The sequence below is a fragment of the Lutra lutra genome, chromosome 11 (genome assembly GCF_902655055.1).
Source record: "Lutra lutra chromosome 11, mLutLut1.2, whole genome shotgun sequence".
Lineage (NCBI taxonomy): Eukaryota > Metazoa > Chordata > Mammalia > Carnivora > Mustelidae > Lutra > Lutra lutra.
Genome location: NC_062288.1, coordinates 52796599 through 52814878, shown reverse-complemented (window position 1 = coordinate 52814878; position 18280 = coordinate 52796599). Strand labels below are relative to the sequence as shown.

Genomic DNA, 18280 nt, shown 5'->3' with positions numbered 1-18280 from the left:
AAGCCTTGCCTGCCAGTGCAGATAGTACAGTCCACATAAAGCTTCATTAAATTCTCATCTAAACTTCATGCATATTTGGGTAGCTTTGCCTATATTTTAAATAATATTCTTGCCTAATTGTTTCATAAAACTCATTCAAACAGGAAGTAGCATTTATTGCTTGAAGGACAGATGATATAGTGAGCTGTCTGTGTTTTGTTGCATTTTGCACGTATTTCTTAATTCAGTTCCTGTTATTGGATCTACGAAGGAAAAGATAAAACATCTGTAAACTAAACTGGCTAAGATAATATTTCACTTGATATCATGGAAATAAAACCACAGAATAGAAGACAGAGTAAGCAAGAGTTACTACTCATATTCCTTCGTAATGTGATTCTGAAGAAAAAAATGTATTACATAGTTTTAAGTGTTTCTATTTTGTATGCAATCAATACATTCAAATAAAGAGAGTAGATATTCTTAAATTGCTCCATGAAAAAAGCGATTTGGAACTGATGTACACATGTTCTTAAAAAAAAAAACTATGGTATAATTAGCGGGATTGATAATTTAAAGAAATGGGTTGTTAAAAATAGATTACCGTTAAGTATTTGGATAGTAGCTCATTTGCTCTATTTTTATACTACTGTGATTTAGTTTTTGTGTGTGTGTATGTTTGTACAATATTTATTGTATGATTGTTATATTTATATTAGAGATTGAGGGCTATTGAAATAACCGACTTGCCCAGCTGCCCGGTGGTGCCCCCGACACCAGAGTTACCTACAAGGTACGCTGATTTCTAGGGAGTTACCATGTTGTAATGTCACCGCAGGAAGCGATGCCTCTTTCTAGGAAGCCATGATGTCAGCAGATCAGTCTGGACTGATGCTGCGATGTTTGTTGCTCCTCAAAGTATCACTGTCACGAGAACTACTTTGAGGACCCAACAGAAACCTACATGGCAGAGTCTTGCAGCTTGAAAGTTGGTAGAGTATTTAAAATATTCAGCCTCCTATAAGCATCCAAACACACTCCTGTTTGGATGATTCATGACTCCTTTATTTTCTGTTACATCATGATTCTGACTCAATACCATCATTCACAGACCCGAGTTCTGTTTTTAATAATAGGCATATCTGATAACGACAAACAGTATCTCCTTCATGCCAAAGTTGCATGAGCAAATGACATAAGTTTGACACTAATACAGTAAAAATGCGGTGTGAGACCTGTCTTTTGACAAAATTATCTGATGTGATACATTTCACATTTATTTCCTATACTTTCGGTTGCTAAAAATAAATGTCATTCTCGCTTTGGTTAAATGATATAATTGGAAATCCAGAAAGTCTCATTGATACTATGGCCCAATGGTGGAGAGTATATCCACTTGCAAATAGTCACATTTGGTCCTGCCCAAATTTAGAACATATTCTTCTTATCAAATTGGACATGCCTATTTGCAAATAAACTAAAAATGCTAATGCGTTTAAAACCCAATTTTTGCTCTTTTCTCCTACCCTTGATTTTACAGTGTCCACATTAGTATGAATTTAGTTAGGAAAATGCTTTTCATTTTTAAGCTTTTTGAAAACTGGATTTTTTTTCTTAATGCTACAATTAAGTATTCTACATTAGATTAGTTTTTATGGTTTCTAAGCTACTGTTCTGAATGCAAATTCATTTAGAGAGAAGAAGCACCTAAGAATTTTACTTTAATTAGTTCATTAGGAAATTGTTTTTGTACTCGTATGCAGAATAGAAAAAGCCATATGAGTAAATTTTGTTAAAGATCATTTTTGAAGAATCGCTTCTATTTAACTTGCCACCCACAGTGAGTTTTTGAATGAAGCCTCAAATCAGGTTTCCTGCTGATGAACTTAATCTCAGCCCAACAACCCCACTGTGTTTCCATGCCTACTTTTACCATCTGCACGCCCAGTGAGCCAGTCACTGAACCATCACCAGGCCACAGAAACAGGCTGTTGGCGCCAAAGAACCTTCTTCACTTTCTGTCAGAGTCTTCATCCTAAAAGAGTTTGAGTTTCTTGGCTTTTTTCTTGTATTTTCTTGGCACCTTACCAGGGAGATATAGTGGATAGCCAGCCAGGTATGAGATTACTCCTTAGGACCTGGAAGAGGCCAGGCCCTTTGCCTGGAGAGACAGAGCTTGATGTGATAGTAGGACATGTCCCCAGTGACTCTTGTCTCCTTTCTCCCAATTTTCTTGGAAGAAGTTCCACCATATCTTTCAAAACAACAAAGTTTTCAAAAGCAAAGTTCAAAAGCCAGGCCAATTTCTACCTTCCCGTCCCTCACAGATCCTCTCCCTGAGCAACTTTCCAAACCAGCCAAAGCAAGAAGCAAGTATCTTTATTCTATTTCATCTCCTATATTGAATTTTCTAAGAGAAGAGAGTCAAAATAGGGCATGGATACCTTTTCATTTTTCAAATAAATATTGGGAAGAATTTCTAAAGTTTACAAAAGCACACATTTCTAATTCTCCCCCAAATGTCAATCAAATATAAACTGAAAGGCTTAAAGTAAATGAATAAGAATTTGGATTTGAATTTTCCTTACTACACTTTTGCAAATAGGCTTGTTCACATGTGGAAAGATTTTTAGATATTTTTGCTTAAATATTCTTTATAATATGGCACACTAGCCATTATAAATGTGAATGGGCTTCACATCTCATTACCTTCTCATATTTAGGGAGGAGTTTAATGTTTAATGATAAGTATGAATTCAAAACATCTAAATTTTTCTTGAATTAACATTTTCTCAAATTGCAAATGGAACTTAACGTTAGTTCATCCTTTCTAAGTTTTCCTTTGCCTTCCATGTAGTTTTCCTTATTAGCGTCCTCGTAATTGATCCCTTAAGAAACATATTAAGAGGTTTTACTAGTTTGGTTGGGCTTTTTTTTTTTTTTTTTTTTTACTGTATGAATGATAGTGTCATGAAAACCAATCTTCCCCACTGTGATCCACCATTGCATATAAGCAATAATCCCCTTGTGGACCTATTTCAGTTCTTTGCAAAAATTCCACACATTTTTCTATAGAATGAGGTAACCCCTAGGCTATGTGGGCACTTCGCTGACATGCTCAGCAGAGAAGCCAATGCAAGGGGTAAGTGTAGGCATTTAACCATCTTCTTTCTAGGTGAGGTCTTTCCAAAATAAAGTTGAGAAAGAAAAGAAGAGACTCAGGGCACTGGGGACAGACTGAAGTGTTTTTGTGCATAGAAGACTTTGGTCTAACAGACTATCATTTCAGCATTTTCATGTGCTCCAAGATGCCATGAAATTTCATTTCTCAAATGCAACAACAGTATCAATCCTTGCCCTTCCCCAAAACTCAGGAAGTTTTTCAGTGGCTTGAAATTTCTGTTTTGCAAACCCATTAGCCAAATCAATATCTTACTCTGAAAGCAAATTTTAACTAATTCATCTTATTTTCCTAACAGGAAATGACAGACAACATGAGCAATGGAGGACCACAACTGATATTTAACGGAAGAGTATAATCAATGTTTTAAAGAACTGAACATTTTTTAGGATTTTCATGAGGAAAGGAAATACCAAAGGAGTAGGGGATAAAATTAAAGCAGTTCTTATATTTGCTGTTTTCCCTCATGGGCACCCAGTATAATCATTCTCCCTCAGTTTGCCTCACTTACTTCTTCAGCATTTTTTTTTTCTTTTTGGGTAAGAACCTTCCAGAAATGTTCTGGTGCAGTAATTTGAACAGACATTCCAGACTGTTCTAAAGACTTTTCAGGAAAAAAAAAAAAAAAGGAATAAACAGAAAGAAAAATTCATATTCTACAAAAACACTATTTTACTAGCATGAGTATTAAATTTGTAATGACATATTTCATATAAATAATCAAAGTACAAATATCAAGAAATAACAATAAGTTATTTATGTCTTTGTTTTGAAAGACAGTGGCTTCAAGAACACCACAATTCAAAACCTCAGTAATGCCTTGTTGTAAAAACATTAAAATTATTTCCAATTTGTGAATGAACTATATTTCATAATTTATTTGTAAATGACAAAAAAACCCTAAAGCATAAAGAAGAAAATTTTTTTAGAGAGAGACCATACTAATCTGTATGATATTTTTGCATTTTTGCACAAGGGTGAAAAGTTATAAATGAATATCATTTAAGGAAAATAAATATGTTTTGATTATACTGTGCAGATTGATCTGCATGTTCATGAATGAGCCTAAGAATAAAATAACACATGTGTGTATGTGTGTGTATATATACTGTAAATATAGAAAATATATACAGCATATATTTATAGCATACATGAATGTAAATAGATAATCAAAAAGAGATTGTAATGCTGTTGGGGTATTATCAGGATTCTATTCCCAAAGAGATGGGAAAGCAATTTTTCAAGGCTTTTCTATGCCCACAAAATCACATGTTTGATTTCTACTAAATTTGTTCATTTTTATTCTTTTTATTATGTCTGCTGTGTGTAAATATCATTGTGACTGATATTTATGGAGTTGAGTGATCTGAATAGTGTAGTATAAAGATAGATTACTTATCTGGCTATTTTACTATTAATGGCATTTCTGTAATAACAATGATTAATACTGATTTATAAACATAACTTTAAATCACATACTTCCACATTTATTAATATAGACATAATGACTTGTGATTTTCATGATACTTACATTTCAAACACTTTGCAGCCAATTAAATTATATAAAAGGACAGATGATGTATGCCCAAAAGGTAAAGTTATAATTTGCTTTGCTAGAATTTAATTTAGATCTTTTTAAAATTTTATAATTTATGAAAATAATATAAACAGACATTATAAACATTTTTAAGAATATGTACATCCAAAGAACCTGAAAGAGGTCTTTGTAGGAGGAAATAAAAAGATAGGCTTACATTTATGTAGTTAGATTCAGTCCTTCTTTTCCACAGGGAAATGTTAAAATAGCCACCTGTGACAATATGAGTAAGCAAGAAAATAGCATGGTCTTTGAAAATATTTATGAGAACACAACCTCTGATAACAGATAAAGAAATCTAATATTTTAAAATATGTGGTTTTCATTGTATTGGATACTTTCATTTTTCCCCAAAGCTAATCAATTTTCAGGTCATTTGTATGAGTTACTAATTAACCACAGGTAAATTCAACCATTAATACTCAGGATGAGAACATGTTATCATTTAGAAACAAAATATGGGTTTTAATTATGATAACAAAATAATAACTCCAGTTAATGGAAATCTGAAGGTCTTCTAGTTTTAGAGTATCGTGATCATCACCTACCCTATTTAAGTTGACTCATAAAAAAAATTCTGGCTGTAGGTAGTCAAAAGAAATAGCTGGGCTATGGTTGTTTGCTGTAGTGCTTGAAAGCTCCTAACTCATATGAATAACTTCAGTATCCAGTAGATTACAGAAGTTGCCCATAAATGCAACCTCAAATAGTGAATTAACATTATCACTGTTCTTTTGATGCCATCAACAGGCATAATCTTTATCACTGAAAATCTAAACTGTAGATGCAGATATTTTATATATATATAGCTCTACTGAATTTACTCAAGGATGTAGTTTTGTACTGAAGGAATAACCACTGACTCTAGGTGGCATTTCTTTGTAGACATATTTGTATAATACAGAGTTCTAATACATCAGTAAGATGTTTTAATGCCTTTTGAAATAATTTATGAAATCACCCATCAAAGGACAAAGTAGGCATATCACTGCTTCAATATAGAGTTAAGAAGAGATGCAATCATGACAGTTACCCAAATAGGCTACCATGTATATAACCGGACATAGATACGTCTTTAAATGTAGTTCTTTTAACTCAATATTTTCAGGGCTCGGTTATTTAGAAGGGATTTATTTGGGATGTAGAGTGATTCTTTCTGAGATAAGTAGGGGACGTTTGGAAGACATTGTTCAAGTACTTGAAAATTCAACTTTCACAATAAATTGATCTATGAACTAGAATACTTTAAGTGACTACATTATAGTTTTAGTATGAGCCTACCCTTGGGGGAAAGTAAATGAAGAAACAAAATATGTGACACTAGTGTGGTGGTGTGCTGTAGAAACTAGCTACAAAAAGGTGAAGTTATTGTAAGCATAAAAGAATAAAAGTGGATTCTGCTTGGAAACTTAAACGTGTGTGTGTGTGTTTAAACACACACACACATACACAGTTGTTTAGAAGTGGAACATGGTATGATGACTCTATTGATGTGTCTATGTAATAAAATGGTGTGTTTTGAAACTGCATATGGTGTGAACTCTCTTTTCATCATAATAGAAAAAATAGTTTCCCCCACTAGGTTCTGGGGGACAGAATTATCCCCTAGATTGGCAGAGGTCGGGGTGCTGTGAATGAAGAGGAGAGAGTCCCAGCTAGTGGATATGGAATTCAGACAGGGTATTTTCTGAGACAGGAAATGTAGAGAAGGAGTGGTTGAAGATGCAGAACAAAATGACCATAAGAAAGTGAGGTTCCCCGGAGGCAGGCATTGATAAGATACACATTGTAGGAAACAGATTTAGCTATAGATAGGACTGAAGTTGCAGGGGATCTCACAGATGAAATCACAATATTCAGAGAATTCTGCTGACCTGGTGCCTTTCAAATTGTTGCTACTGGCTTTTGGGGTAGACAGTAATTGTGCAAACTGCCTTTTACATTTTAAGCCATTAAGCATCTCTGGTCCCCCCCCATCTAGTAAATGTCAGGAGGATACCCCAGGACAAACAAAAATGTCCTAACAAATTTTCACTTCTCTCTTTGGCAGGTAAGTATTGCCTCCTAATTGAGAGCCACTGAGGAAAACCCTAGAACACAATCCAAAGCAGCCTATGTTAATGCTATGTGAAATGTAGACGTGAATTGCTCAGGGTCATAAACTCACTTTTCTAAGGTCTACCTATATTCTCTGATAGTGTAGCCACTAACCTAACCATGTGTGATTAAATGTATACATAAATTAATCAAAACAAAATTAAGTATTCAGTTTCTCAGCTGAATAGAGCTAGCCACATTCCGGGTACTCGATAACCACACAGGGTAAACATCACCTCAGAAAGTCTTATCGGTCAATGCTAGTCAAAACCACAGTCCTTATCATTTAAATAAAATGTAAAGAAATTGGTAAACTCTCCATGAAATTTGAAGTTGATGGACCAGTTAAGTCCATAGACCAAGAAGAACAAGGAAAAATACAGTGTAGGCCAAATCCATAATAAAGTCTAAAAGTTGCTAGAGTTTTCATGTTTAAAAAAAAAAAAATCCTGGTCATAGAAATATTCCAGTAAATAACTAAATATTTTGTGTTTGACAGGTAAAATGAGATGTTGTGTAACTTCTATTTTTGAAGAAATTTACTCAGCTATTACCATGCATCAATGAAAAATTCTGCATTTCTTATGCTTGGGAAGGTGAGAACAACAATCTGTGGTCCTCTACTCTTTTCACTGACTTTAAGCTCAAAAGTGGCATGTTTAGAAACCGTATGTCCAAAGCAGCATTTTCAAAGATTATTTAGCAAACATGTTTCAGAAATTTAGATAGAGCATCTTAAGTACCATTTGGTTAGAACACAGTTTCCAAATAAAGTTTCAGAACTTGGCCTCACTTCATTCTTGCCTTCCTTAAATCGTTTTCCTGGAAACATATGTAATCCTTCTTACTCAGTATGTGACAGCCAAGAAATTCAATTATTCCAAAACCATAAATCACAGGTTGTGAGTTACTCAGAGCAGAGGAAACCAATTCAGAAATTGCTTGAAATGTGGATGCCTAGTAAAATTATACAAAAGTGTTTTTTTATTATTCTTTATGCCAGGAAAAATATTTACTGAATATAAGGGTCTTTTACTAGGAATGTATTTCCCAGGAAATGTATTATAAAAAGTCAAACTCTAGATCGAAACAAATTGATTTCAATATTTTAATAGTTCAACATTGTCTATATTAACTAGTTATAAGGACGTAGCCTTCATTTAACTAGAAATCCTTAAGAACTAGGTTCCATCTTTAAACTTTTCTTCACATCAGCTAGGGACTTTTGATTTCAAAGTTTTTTTCTTCATTAACCCCCAGAGGCTCTACTCTCTTAGCCACATAATATATTGCAAGCCCTACCCCAAAAGCCAAAATGTACTATGCTACTGAAAATTGCCAGAGAGACTAGAATTTGGCTAGAGCTTCACAGAAAATTCTAAAATTTTGTCAAATTTGCATCAAGTGTTTAGCTAACCTCAAGGAATCAGGACTCATGACTGCTCCTTGTTACTAATCAATTAGGATATTTGTCCTCCCTTCCTCACTAAGACAGGGGTCCTCCAATGTCATTTCACAACATCCTGATGGATGACTAGAAGATATCACTTGGGCTCTCCAAGATCATTGCTCAGGAAAGAAAAGCTACAGTTCCCATTGTGGGGGGGCTCTACCATCCCTCACTCTGTCCCTCATCGTCAATCAGCCAAGGAAAGAGATGATATTCAGTCTTACTCATACTAAGTCCTTGAAGTGTACGAGTGCTGTCTAGATGTGCACTTCACTCCTTAATATCTAAAATATCTTTTGAGATCTGGACTTCTGTGTCTTTTTTAATCTTCTAATTATATCAATACTTTTACATTGATCTTTGAGAAGAAAATTTTAAACTTATTAAGAAGGTTCTAGGTCTTCTAAGATAAAACAAATTGCTGGAAAGAATGTTGTTTCCAAGACACAACAGAGTAAATAGTGATAATACTAGCCTAGTGCTATCTACCAACAAAAAGGACGGTAGTGCAGCAGGTGAAAACCATTTATCAAGGGTTATGATAATGTGCAACTAAAATGTGAATATTCCTCAATCATATTAATATAATTTATTTAACATGAAATGTGGATAACGTGGTAAGACATTATTAATATTTCACCTGAAAGGTAAGGTCATTTCTTGCTGTACCCATGAATCTTAGAGCCATTCAATCATGTCATGTAACTTATATACCCTCAAGTCCATAAAACCATAACTCCATCCCCTTGGAACCACAGCCCTTTATTTGTTCAGCTTCTTCTGATTTCAGATCCAAATTTCTGGTTCTGTGGAAGTGCTTTGATTTCAGTTTCTGGGTCCTGCATTTGAACCTGAGATTTTAATCTCTGTAGTTGTCAAGTTTTGACCGCTACAGCTTCTTACCTCGCTCTAGGCACTCGGATTTGTTTCACGGGTCTCCCACCCCTGAACCAGCTGGTGAAATCCAGCCTTGGTCACCAAGCGGGCAGCAGCTAGTGACAAAAGCAGCTTCAACAAAAATGTTAGTCACCAGCAGACAGGCGTGTGCTCCAACTGGAAACAGGAATGCAAAAGAAGGATCCTAAAGGACAACTAAAGAGAAAACAGGAGCTCTCCATATCTTGAATGTAAAGAGGATGGAAAATCTATGAGGTCATTGGAGACAGGCAGGAAACCGTAAGTGAGAAACTGAGGCAAGATTATTTTCCCCCTGGGTTTCTTGAGGGGATGGGATCAGCAAGCTTTAGAAAAAACTAATTTTGTCATGAACAAAATTTTGCCTTTATTTACCAGGTAAGTTCATTGCTTGTAGTGTCTGTCATTTTCTTCTTTTAAATCTCTAGCTTAGCCTACTCATCTGTGCCAAGAACATAGGAGGAAGAGGTTTTGTTCAAGGGAGCTGACACTTTACACAGTGTTTGTCTAAAGCCAATATGTGCATGACAGCAGGTATCACAAGAAACATCAAGGGAAAGTGAGACACAAGGGAAACTTTCATTAGTCATTGGTCCTTCTCAACAAGGAACACTCCTTTCAGTGTGAATATTAGAGGTCTAGATTTTTATTTTATTGAAAAATTGTGGTTTTGGGGCGCCTGGGTGGCTCAGTGGGTTAAGCCGCTGCCTTCGGCTCAGGTCATGATCCCAGGTCCTGGGTTCGAGCCCCACATCGGGCTTTCTGCTCAGCAGGGAGCCTGCTTCCTCCTCTCTCTCTGCCTGCCTCTCTGCCTACTTGTGATTTCTCTCTATCAAATAAATAAATAAAATCTTTAAAAAAAAAAAGAAAAATTGTGGTTTTTATATAATATCTTCCCTTGTAAAGTTCTACTCACTGTTGCATTCTTTCACAACTGGGAAAGTCCCCTTTGCCACAGGATAAAGATGAATACATTATTGTAATAATTTCCAAAGTGCAGAATTATTAAGAGCCCCCTGTGGCCGTAAGAGGGAGTCTGGATATGATCTATTAATATGCATTTTGTTTAATGACTTGAGAGTAAATTGTGTATCAAAATACATTGTGTCTAATTTTCATTTTTATCTACTTTCCACCCTCAAACTTTCCATATCACATTCTTCGGAATCCATTTAGTGTCAAGGATCTGTGAATTCATGCTCACACAGACTCTGCAGGCAGCAGGTGGTTTATTAAACTACAGCTTTAAGGTAATGGTAAAAAAAAAAAAAAAAGGAAATGGTTTTCTATTTTTGTTCTGCAGTGAGCTAAAGGCAGATGGAACTAAATGAGAATGTCCAAAGGTATTCTTGAAAGCACCATGGTTAATATTACTGGCTAATTCCTTGGATTTGAAAACCTTTCAAAAGATGTTGAAACTTTGTTGCAGTAAAATCTAGTGGGGGGGCACCTGGGTGGCTCATTTGGTTAAGCCTCTGCCTTCAGCTCAGATCGGGATCCCAGGGTCCTGGATAGAGCCCAGCATTAGGCTCCCTGCTCAGGGGAGAGTCTGCTTCTCCCTCTCCCTCTGTCTGCAGCGCCCCCTGCTTGTGCTCTCTCTTTCACTAACTCTATGTGTCAAATAAATAAATAAAATGCTTTTTTAAAAAAAGTCCATTTGGAAAGGAACTAGGGCCTTAGAAGAAATACCAGCCGTAGGCCTCATAAAAGGACAGTAAATTATATGAAGATGACATCATAGCTTCAGTAAGGAGCCCCACCACCCATCTTATACCTCCTTTACTCCTCCCCAACCAACAGTGGTTCTCAAGACCACACACACACACACACACACACGTTGACTATTTTTTCTTTCTTTAAAAAAAAAAATTTCATTCCAGTATAGTTAAGACACAGTGTTAAACTATTTTCGGGTTTACAACTGAGTGATTCAACAACTGCATACATCACAGACATCACCCAGTGCTCACCCTTAAGCACACTATTTTCGGGTCTACAACTGCGTGATTCAACAACTGCATACATCACAGACATCACCCAGTGCTCACCCTCATAAGCACACTCTCTAACCCCATCACCTATTCCCCCCGTCCCCCCACCCACCTCCCATCTGGTAATCATCAGTTTGTTCTCTATAGTTGAGTCTGTTTCTTGTTTTCTCTTTCTCCCTCTCTCAAATCTCTCTCTTTCTCCCTTGCTCATTTGTTTTGTTTCTTAGATTCCACGTGTGAGTGAAATGATATGGCATTTGTCTTTCTCTGACTGACTTATTTCACTAATTGTGCTACTGGGTATTTATCCCAAAGTACAAAAACACGAATTCAAAGGCATACATGCCCTCCTATGTTTACAGCAGTATTATTTACAATAGCCAAATTAGGGAAGTAACCCAAGGGTCCATCAATAGATGAATAGATAAAGAAGATGTGGTATATGGTCTCTGTCGTTGCCTTTCTGTTAATAAGTATCTAGATAGATACTTGCAACCTCAGGTAAGTGGAGTTGAAAATTAATATGATTTTATATTCTAGGTATTAATCAGAGCATCTAAACTATAGCCAAGAGATAAAATCCATGCATACAGATCAAGGTGTTTAAACATTATTATATTTCGTTACCACAAAAGTGAGAAAGACACAATTCCATTGTTAGAGAGTGAGAATACAATGACTATTTGTGGTCTTTTGCTCTTGTTATTTCCCCCATAAGTACCTACTATGATTTACAAATAATTAACACTGTAAAAACTATGTATACATTACGAATAAAAGCGGTTGCCTCTAGACTGAAGAAGTTGAGCAAACACTGCCTTTTCATGGGAACCAGTGCTTTATATGTGTTCTTGGAGAAATTCTGAACTAAAACAAAAATTAATAAAACATTTTTCAGGTAGGAAGGTAATTGAGGCAAAGCAATGTTTAAGATAAAATGATGACCGTGATAAAGAATTTTTGCCTACCTTCTCTTATTTACAGAAGAAAATGTGGCTTATTTGTTGTTAATTTAAATGGTTGTGCCTCCTATTTCAGCAAAGGAATTGAAGGAGGATTTAACAATGCTTGAGAGAGAATGGAATACGCACACATGTTAATACAAATAAGAATAACACCTGTTTTGTTTTTTCTTTAAAGACTTCATTTATCTGTCAGAGAGAGAGAGTGAGCGAGAGCACAAGCAGGCAGAGGCAGAGAGAGAGAAGCAGGCTCCCCACTGAACAAGGAGCACGATGCGGGACTCTATCCCAGGTAGCAGCCCAGCCGACTGAGCCACCCAGGCGTCCCAGAACAACACCTGTTTTATAGGGAATTGTTTTCCTTCCTTCCTGAAGATTGTTCTATACTCCTTGGAAATAATCATATTTTGACTTAATTTTGTTAGTTCCAACGTACAACTTACCATAATGTTATCCCTTCCAGTACCATCTAGAAGGATACATAATTATATTATAAATTATATTATAAATGATTATAAATTATAAATAAATATGAATAAAAATGATCAGTTCAGAACCTCTCTCCTGCATTTCAAGATGCTTTGAGGCATTGGTTCCCAAAGTTTGCAGGTATTACAATCACCTGGAGGGCTTGGTAAACAGATTGCTGAGCTCCGTTCCCAGAGTTCTGATTCAGGAAGCCTAGGGTGGGGCCTGAGGATTCGCGTTTCTAACCACATTTCAGGTGGTGCTGATGACAACCAGGAACCTGACCGTTAAGGATGAGTGCAACCAAACCCAAATCCATCTTCCTGATGGACACACAGTAAAGCCAGTCACTGGGACCTCAGGTATGTAGCAAGGAAAAGGTCTATTTGAGAGGGAGTAAACCAGGAAACCAGAGGACAAGTCTCAAATCCACTTGCCTGAAGGGTAAGAGAACAAGTTTGTTTTGTTTCGTTAAGATTTTATTTATTTGACAGACAGAGATCACAAGTAGGCCGAGAGGCAGGCAGAGGACAGAGAGAGGGGGAAGCAGGCTCCCTGCTGAGCAGAGAGCCCGACACGGGGCTCGATCCTAGGACCCCAGGATCATGACCTGAGCCGAAGGCAGAGGCTTTAACCCACTGAGCCACCCAGGCACCCCTGAAAACAAGTTTTTTTTTATAATCATGGGGGTTGAGATTATCTACATGTTGATGAAAAGGGCAGGAAAACGGATGACAATTCATGAAGAAAGATGGAGCACGTGCATTGAGCAAAAGTGCATGTAACAGACATCCCACATTCACTTTGGGCTGGAGACTTAACACCGGTGAAGCGAAATTTAGCCCCTGAGGTCAGAAAGTTATGTTAGGACAAGGAGAAGGGACTGTGGGCATGCTCCGAGAGCCAATATAAAATGGGGTCTTGGGCTCCTTATCTCTGGTAAGGAATGCAGGGTGCTGCATGTTCACAGGCTGGAGCTAGATCAGTTGACATGGAGTCCAGGCTTCTGCAGAGATAGTTACTGAGTTTGTTAGTGGAGTCTGAAAAGACACAATAGCTTAATGGGTGGAAACCGTTCTCTGGAAAACAAGCTTTCTACTGCTGGTTTCAACCTCATTAATCCTATGGGGCATGATTTCACTACCAATAAAACACTACCTTATTAAATAAAGCAGCTGGGTTTTAACTTACGGACAGATACATCTGAATGACTCCATTTCTATGGATTTTCAGCAACAGCTACAGTTCGCAAAATGTAAAATCTTGGATATCCGCTAAAATATAATGTACTCTCATTGTTTTTCCTTAGCGTAAGCACGGTGCACATCTGTCAGTTCAGCAATATAATAAGCATGTAGGAAGAACATTCAGAGTTAAAAATTGATGCCAGGTCCTTTTTTTGAGGGATCATAGGTTGAAAACAAACTGTCAATATACAGGTGCTTTGATTCTTGCCTCTCCGAAGTACTTTGGGCTAAAGCTAAACTTTAGAAACTTAAAGCTCACAGTTGCCATCTGCTGACATATTTGTGAGTTCCATGTAGTTAGCATCAACCAGTAGCTGCTTGGTACATTAGTATCCTATTCAGACTCTTTTTGGTGTAATTTCCAAAACTCATTAGGCAAATTTTGTTTTTTAAAAATATTTATTTATTTATTTATTTATTTGACAGATCACAAGTAGGCAGAGAGAGAGAGAGAGGGGAGGAAGCAGGCTCCCTGCTGAGCAGAGAGCTCAACACAGGGCTCCATCCCAGGACCCACAGAGCCACCCAGGCACCCCTCTTTAGGCAAATTTTAAACATGCATTTCCTGCACCCCCAAAACTATTCTCAAACTAAGCATATTTATTTCAAACAACTAGTTTGTACTGAAGATACTTTATTCCTACTGACAAAATTTCAGGGGTGCATAGATGGCTCAGTCAGTTAAGCATCAGACTCTTGATTGTGGCTAAGGTCATGATCTCAGGGTGGTGGTATCGAACCGCCCATAGGGGTCCACACTCAGCTGGAATCTGTTTGAGATTCTCTTCTTCCTCACCCTCTACCCCCTCCCCCCACTAGCCTGTTCTTTCTAAAATAAATACATAAATCTTTAAAAAAAAAACTATCAAATTTGCACATTTTTATCTCAGTAAACATAGTTCATAGCTAGAGTGAATTTTATCAATAAAATATTTTAAGAGGACACTATATTGAAATCTTTGTTTTAAACTGAATCAAATGTTTATGTATATGAATTGCTTGTATGGGTAGTACTTTGAAGAGGAGCTGAAATTAATCATATCAGTAACACCAGAACAAAGCAAAAAATTCGTTCCCAGATGGGGCGCCTGGGTGGCTCAGTGAGTTAAAGCCTCTGCCTTTGGCTCGGGTTGTGATCCTGGGGTCCTGGGATCAAGCCCCACGTCAGGCTCTCTGCTCAGTGGGGAGCCTGCTTCCCCCTCTCTCTCTCTGCCTACTTGTGATCTCTGTCTGTCAAATAAATAAAATCTTTAAAAAAAAATTCATTCCCAGAGATGGGGCCAAGTTATTCTCCAACGTTTATTCACACTTTTATATGAATGTTCCTCGTAGGTCCAGGACTCTGCTTTGCTCTTCATTCAAGGAAGTTACAAGCTCCTGCTCCCAAGTTCAGCTTTACAGGCTTCATCAGGCTAAAACAGGCATATTATAACTGATGAGTTGACCATGGACTCCTTAAAGTCTTGATCAAAAACATGCACGGATGTGAGGAAAGCAAACCTACTCTAGCCTGCTAGAGAATGAGCCCCATGAAGTGCCCACACCTGACTACAGATGCTTGAGTGAGTCCCACTAAGCCCAGGCCAGATTTGTATTCAGAGAATCACAAATTGAATTAGTGATTGCTCTTAAAGCCACCAGATTTGAGGATGGTTTGTTATGCAGCAAAACCCAACTGATGCAATGCCATTTTACCTGCACTGTCCTTCATCTAAAACTATTTTGTGTAAACCTTTCTACATCAACCTTTCTAATTCCATTTTTTCCGTAAAGTCTCTTCTAATAATTTCAGATTTTTTTTTTTTTTCTGTAAAAAGAAAGAACTTGCCTAATAATGTTACACACCTAGTAAGTGGCAGAGCCAGGATTCAGGCTCACACAATGTAGTTTTAGCCCCAGGCTCCTCACCTCACACTATATTAAACCGTCTTAGAATTGACGATATCTTGTAACAAATCAAATTGCCAACAATAGGAATCCATTCCCTCATTAAGTTTCTCCTTTATGAAATATAAAACAATGTACACGCATTACAATGAAAATTCACACTTTAAAAAGTCATTAACTCACCCTTAAGATATAACTAATATTAACACATACTGTTTATACATCTAGATTCTCTTCTAATCATGTAAGTGTGCATATTTTCCATAAAAATCAGAACACATGCAACAAGTTATTTATAACTTATTCCAGCAAACTACAGATGATTGCCCATTTATATTGCTCCAGGGATCCGTTGTGAGAAATAGAAACGCACTAACGTCATAGAGTGTGTATGTGTGCATGTTGGAGTGGGGGGAGGTTGATGGTAAAAAGAAAAAAAATCCAGAGAGTTGCAGGAATATTGATATCTCTCTTTTTTGGTGGGGTGGGGGGTGTCAGTGGACATGGATACTAAGTCACATCCAATCTTCTCTTTTATAGAAAAGGGCTTATCTTCGCGCATGCTTGACTTTGACTTGACAGGGCTTTTCATGAGACGGAGACCAGCAATGCCTGACTTCCTGGGCCATTTTGATCAAATTTTAGTCAAAAAATAGTACAGTCCAACTATAGTCCCTTGGTCAAATAAACCTTGTGAATTTGTGTGGGATAGGAGATAGGTGGGAGGAATCTCATTGTACTTCTTTTTCTTCTCTGGGTAGTAGATGAAACAGGTTACTTTGGGTAAATTAACTCCATAATGGTGAACATTTATATGTATTCTTTTATTCTTTTAGATCTTGCAGATTGTGGATAGCAGCTAACAGTCAAGCCAGAATTTTAAAAAACTAAAAAGTAGAGAACAATTTTCAAAACCAAACAAGCCAATTTCTTAAGAGCACACAAAGGGTTATAAAACTACGTATTATTTAAAATTTGTGCAAAATCGTTGCTGGGGTAGTTTAAGTAAGTTTTGTTTTGGCTCTATTGTCCTGATGTCCAGCTTATTGTTTTTACTACATTGCTTTGGACACATTGTTTTCATTCAATTCACCTGCAGAGAATTGACATGCATCTTGGCTCCAAGGAGAAGTTTTGATTTAACTGGTCTGGGGATGTTGTTAAGGCATCAAATTCTGGTTTGTTTGGTTGGTTGGTTATTTATTTTTTTATTATTATCTTCAATTAGCCAGCATATAGTAGTACATCACTAGTTTTTGATATAGTGTTCAAGGATTCATTAGTTGTGTATAACACCCAGTGCTCTTCACCACATGAAAGGCATCATCAGATTTTAAAGCTCTGGGCGCCTGAGTGGCTCAGTGGGTTAAGCCGCTGCCTTCGGCTCGGGTCATGATCTCAGGGTCCTGGGATCGAGTCCCGCATCGGGCTCTCTGCTCAGCAGGGAGCCTGCTTCCCTCTCTCTCTCTCTCTCTGCCTGCCTCTCTGTCTACTTGTGATCTCTCTCTGTCAAATAAATAAATAAAATCTTTAAAAAAAAAAAAAAGATTTTAAAGCTCCTCCGGTGATCTTAATGAGTAGCCAAAGCTGAAAACACTAAACAAAGGGGTCCTGCCTAGGGCTCTTGCAGAACTTTCCAATTAAATCCAGGTAAAGGCTATTAAATTTCCTACTCATGGGCTTATGTTTATCACTGGGCTTTGGGAGCAGTTTCATTGCAGTAATATCTCATGCTGAATTTGAAATCAAAGAATACTAGAGAGAGTGTTTTTCAATTATCTTATTTGAACTTCCTACCATTTCTTTAGTGAGCAGGATAGGTACATTATTTTTATCCCCATTTTACAGGCATAATTGTGAATTGAGAAGTTTAGAGGCTTTTGCAGTACCTTAGGGGAGGTGGAGATGTGTTAGAAGTCACACCACTAAACGCTATGCATTTCTCTTGGCACTTAGACAGTGTAATCCTGTTGTATATTTATGTTTAGATCCTATTTCCTCATTAGACTCTGAGCTTTTTGTCGACTGCTATTTCTTTCATTCTTTCACTCATTCCTATGCATTTGGCTGTTTTATTTTGAGTCATAAAGGGTTGCAGAGATGAAAAAGACAGGTCCCTGCCCTAAGTGAGCTTTGGAGTCTAGGAAGGAACAGTCAGACAAGAAGGCAACTGACATAACATTACCATAAAAAGAAGTGCTTGATGGTGGTAATTTACAAAAGTGGGGAAACAATCCCCTATCTTCATTAGATGGGGTCGGGGGAAGAGGGATAGGATGGTAGTACACTGCAGAAGAAGAGAATGCAAAAATCTAAGCTAAAATTTGACATATGAGTACAGTGTTCCCATTTGAGAAAAGTCACTATATTCCCAGGTAGCAGGAGCTGGTGAAAAAGGGAACAAGATGAAAGTAAATCAATGGGGGGGGGGGCTAACAGATAATGTAAAGTGGGGAGTGTGATGAATGAAACTACTGCTGGGCTGGCAGCAGACCTTAATATGGTC

General features: G+C 37.1%; 1 protein-coding gene across 6 annotated transcripts in view; it reads left to right on the top strand.

Moving 5' to 3' along the window:
- TMEM196 (transmembrane protein 196) overlaps positions 1-6486 on the top strand; it is a 109121-nt gene extending 102635 nt beyond the window's left edge. For 2 of the 6 annotated variants that reach the window (XM_047695986.1, XM_047695985.1), the window contains exons 4-5: positions 699-772; positions 3459-6485. In XM_047695986.1, the coding sequence (XP_047551942.1) occupies positions 699-772; positions 3459-3465 (81 nt within the window). In that variant the 3' untranslated portion in view covers positions 3466-6485. Of the gene's footprint in view, positions 1-698; positions 773-3458 lie in introns of all 6 variants that reach the window. The other 4 variants (XM_047695989.1, XM_047695990.1, XM_047695988.1 and 1 more) reach the window with 2 other exon arrangements.
- Positions 6487-18280: the final 11794 nt, after the last annotated feature.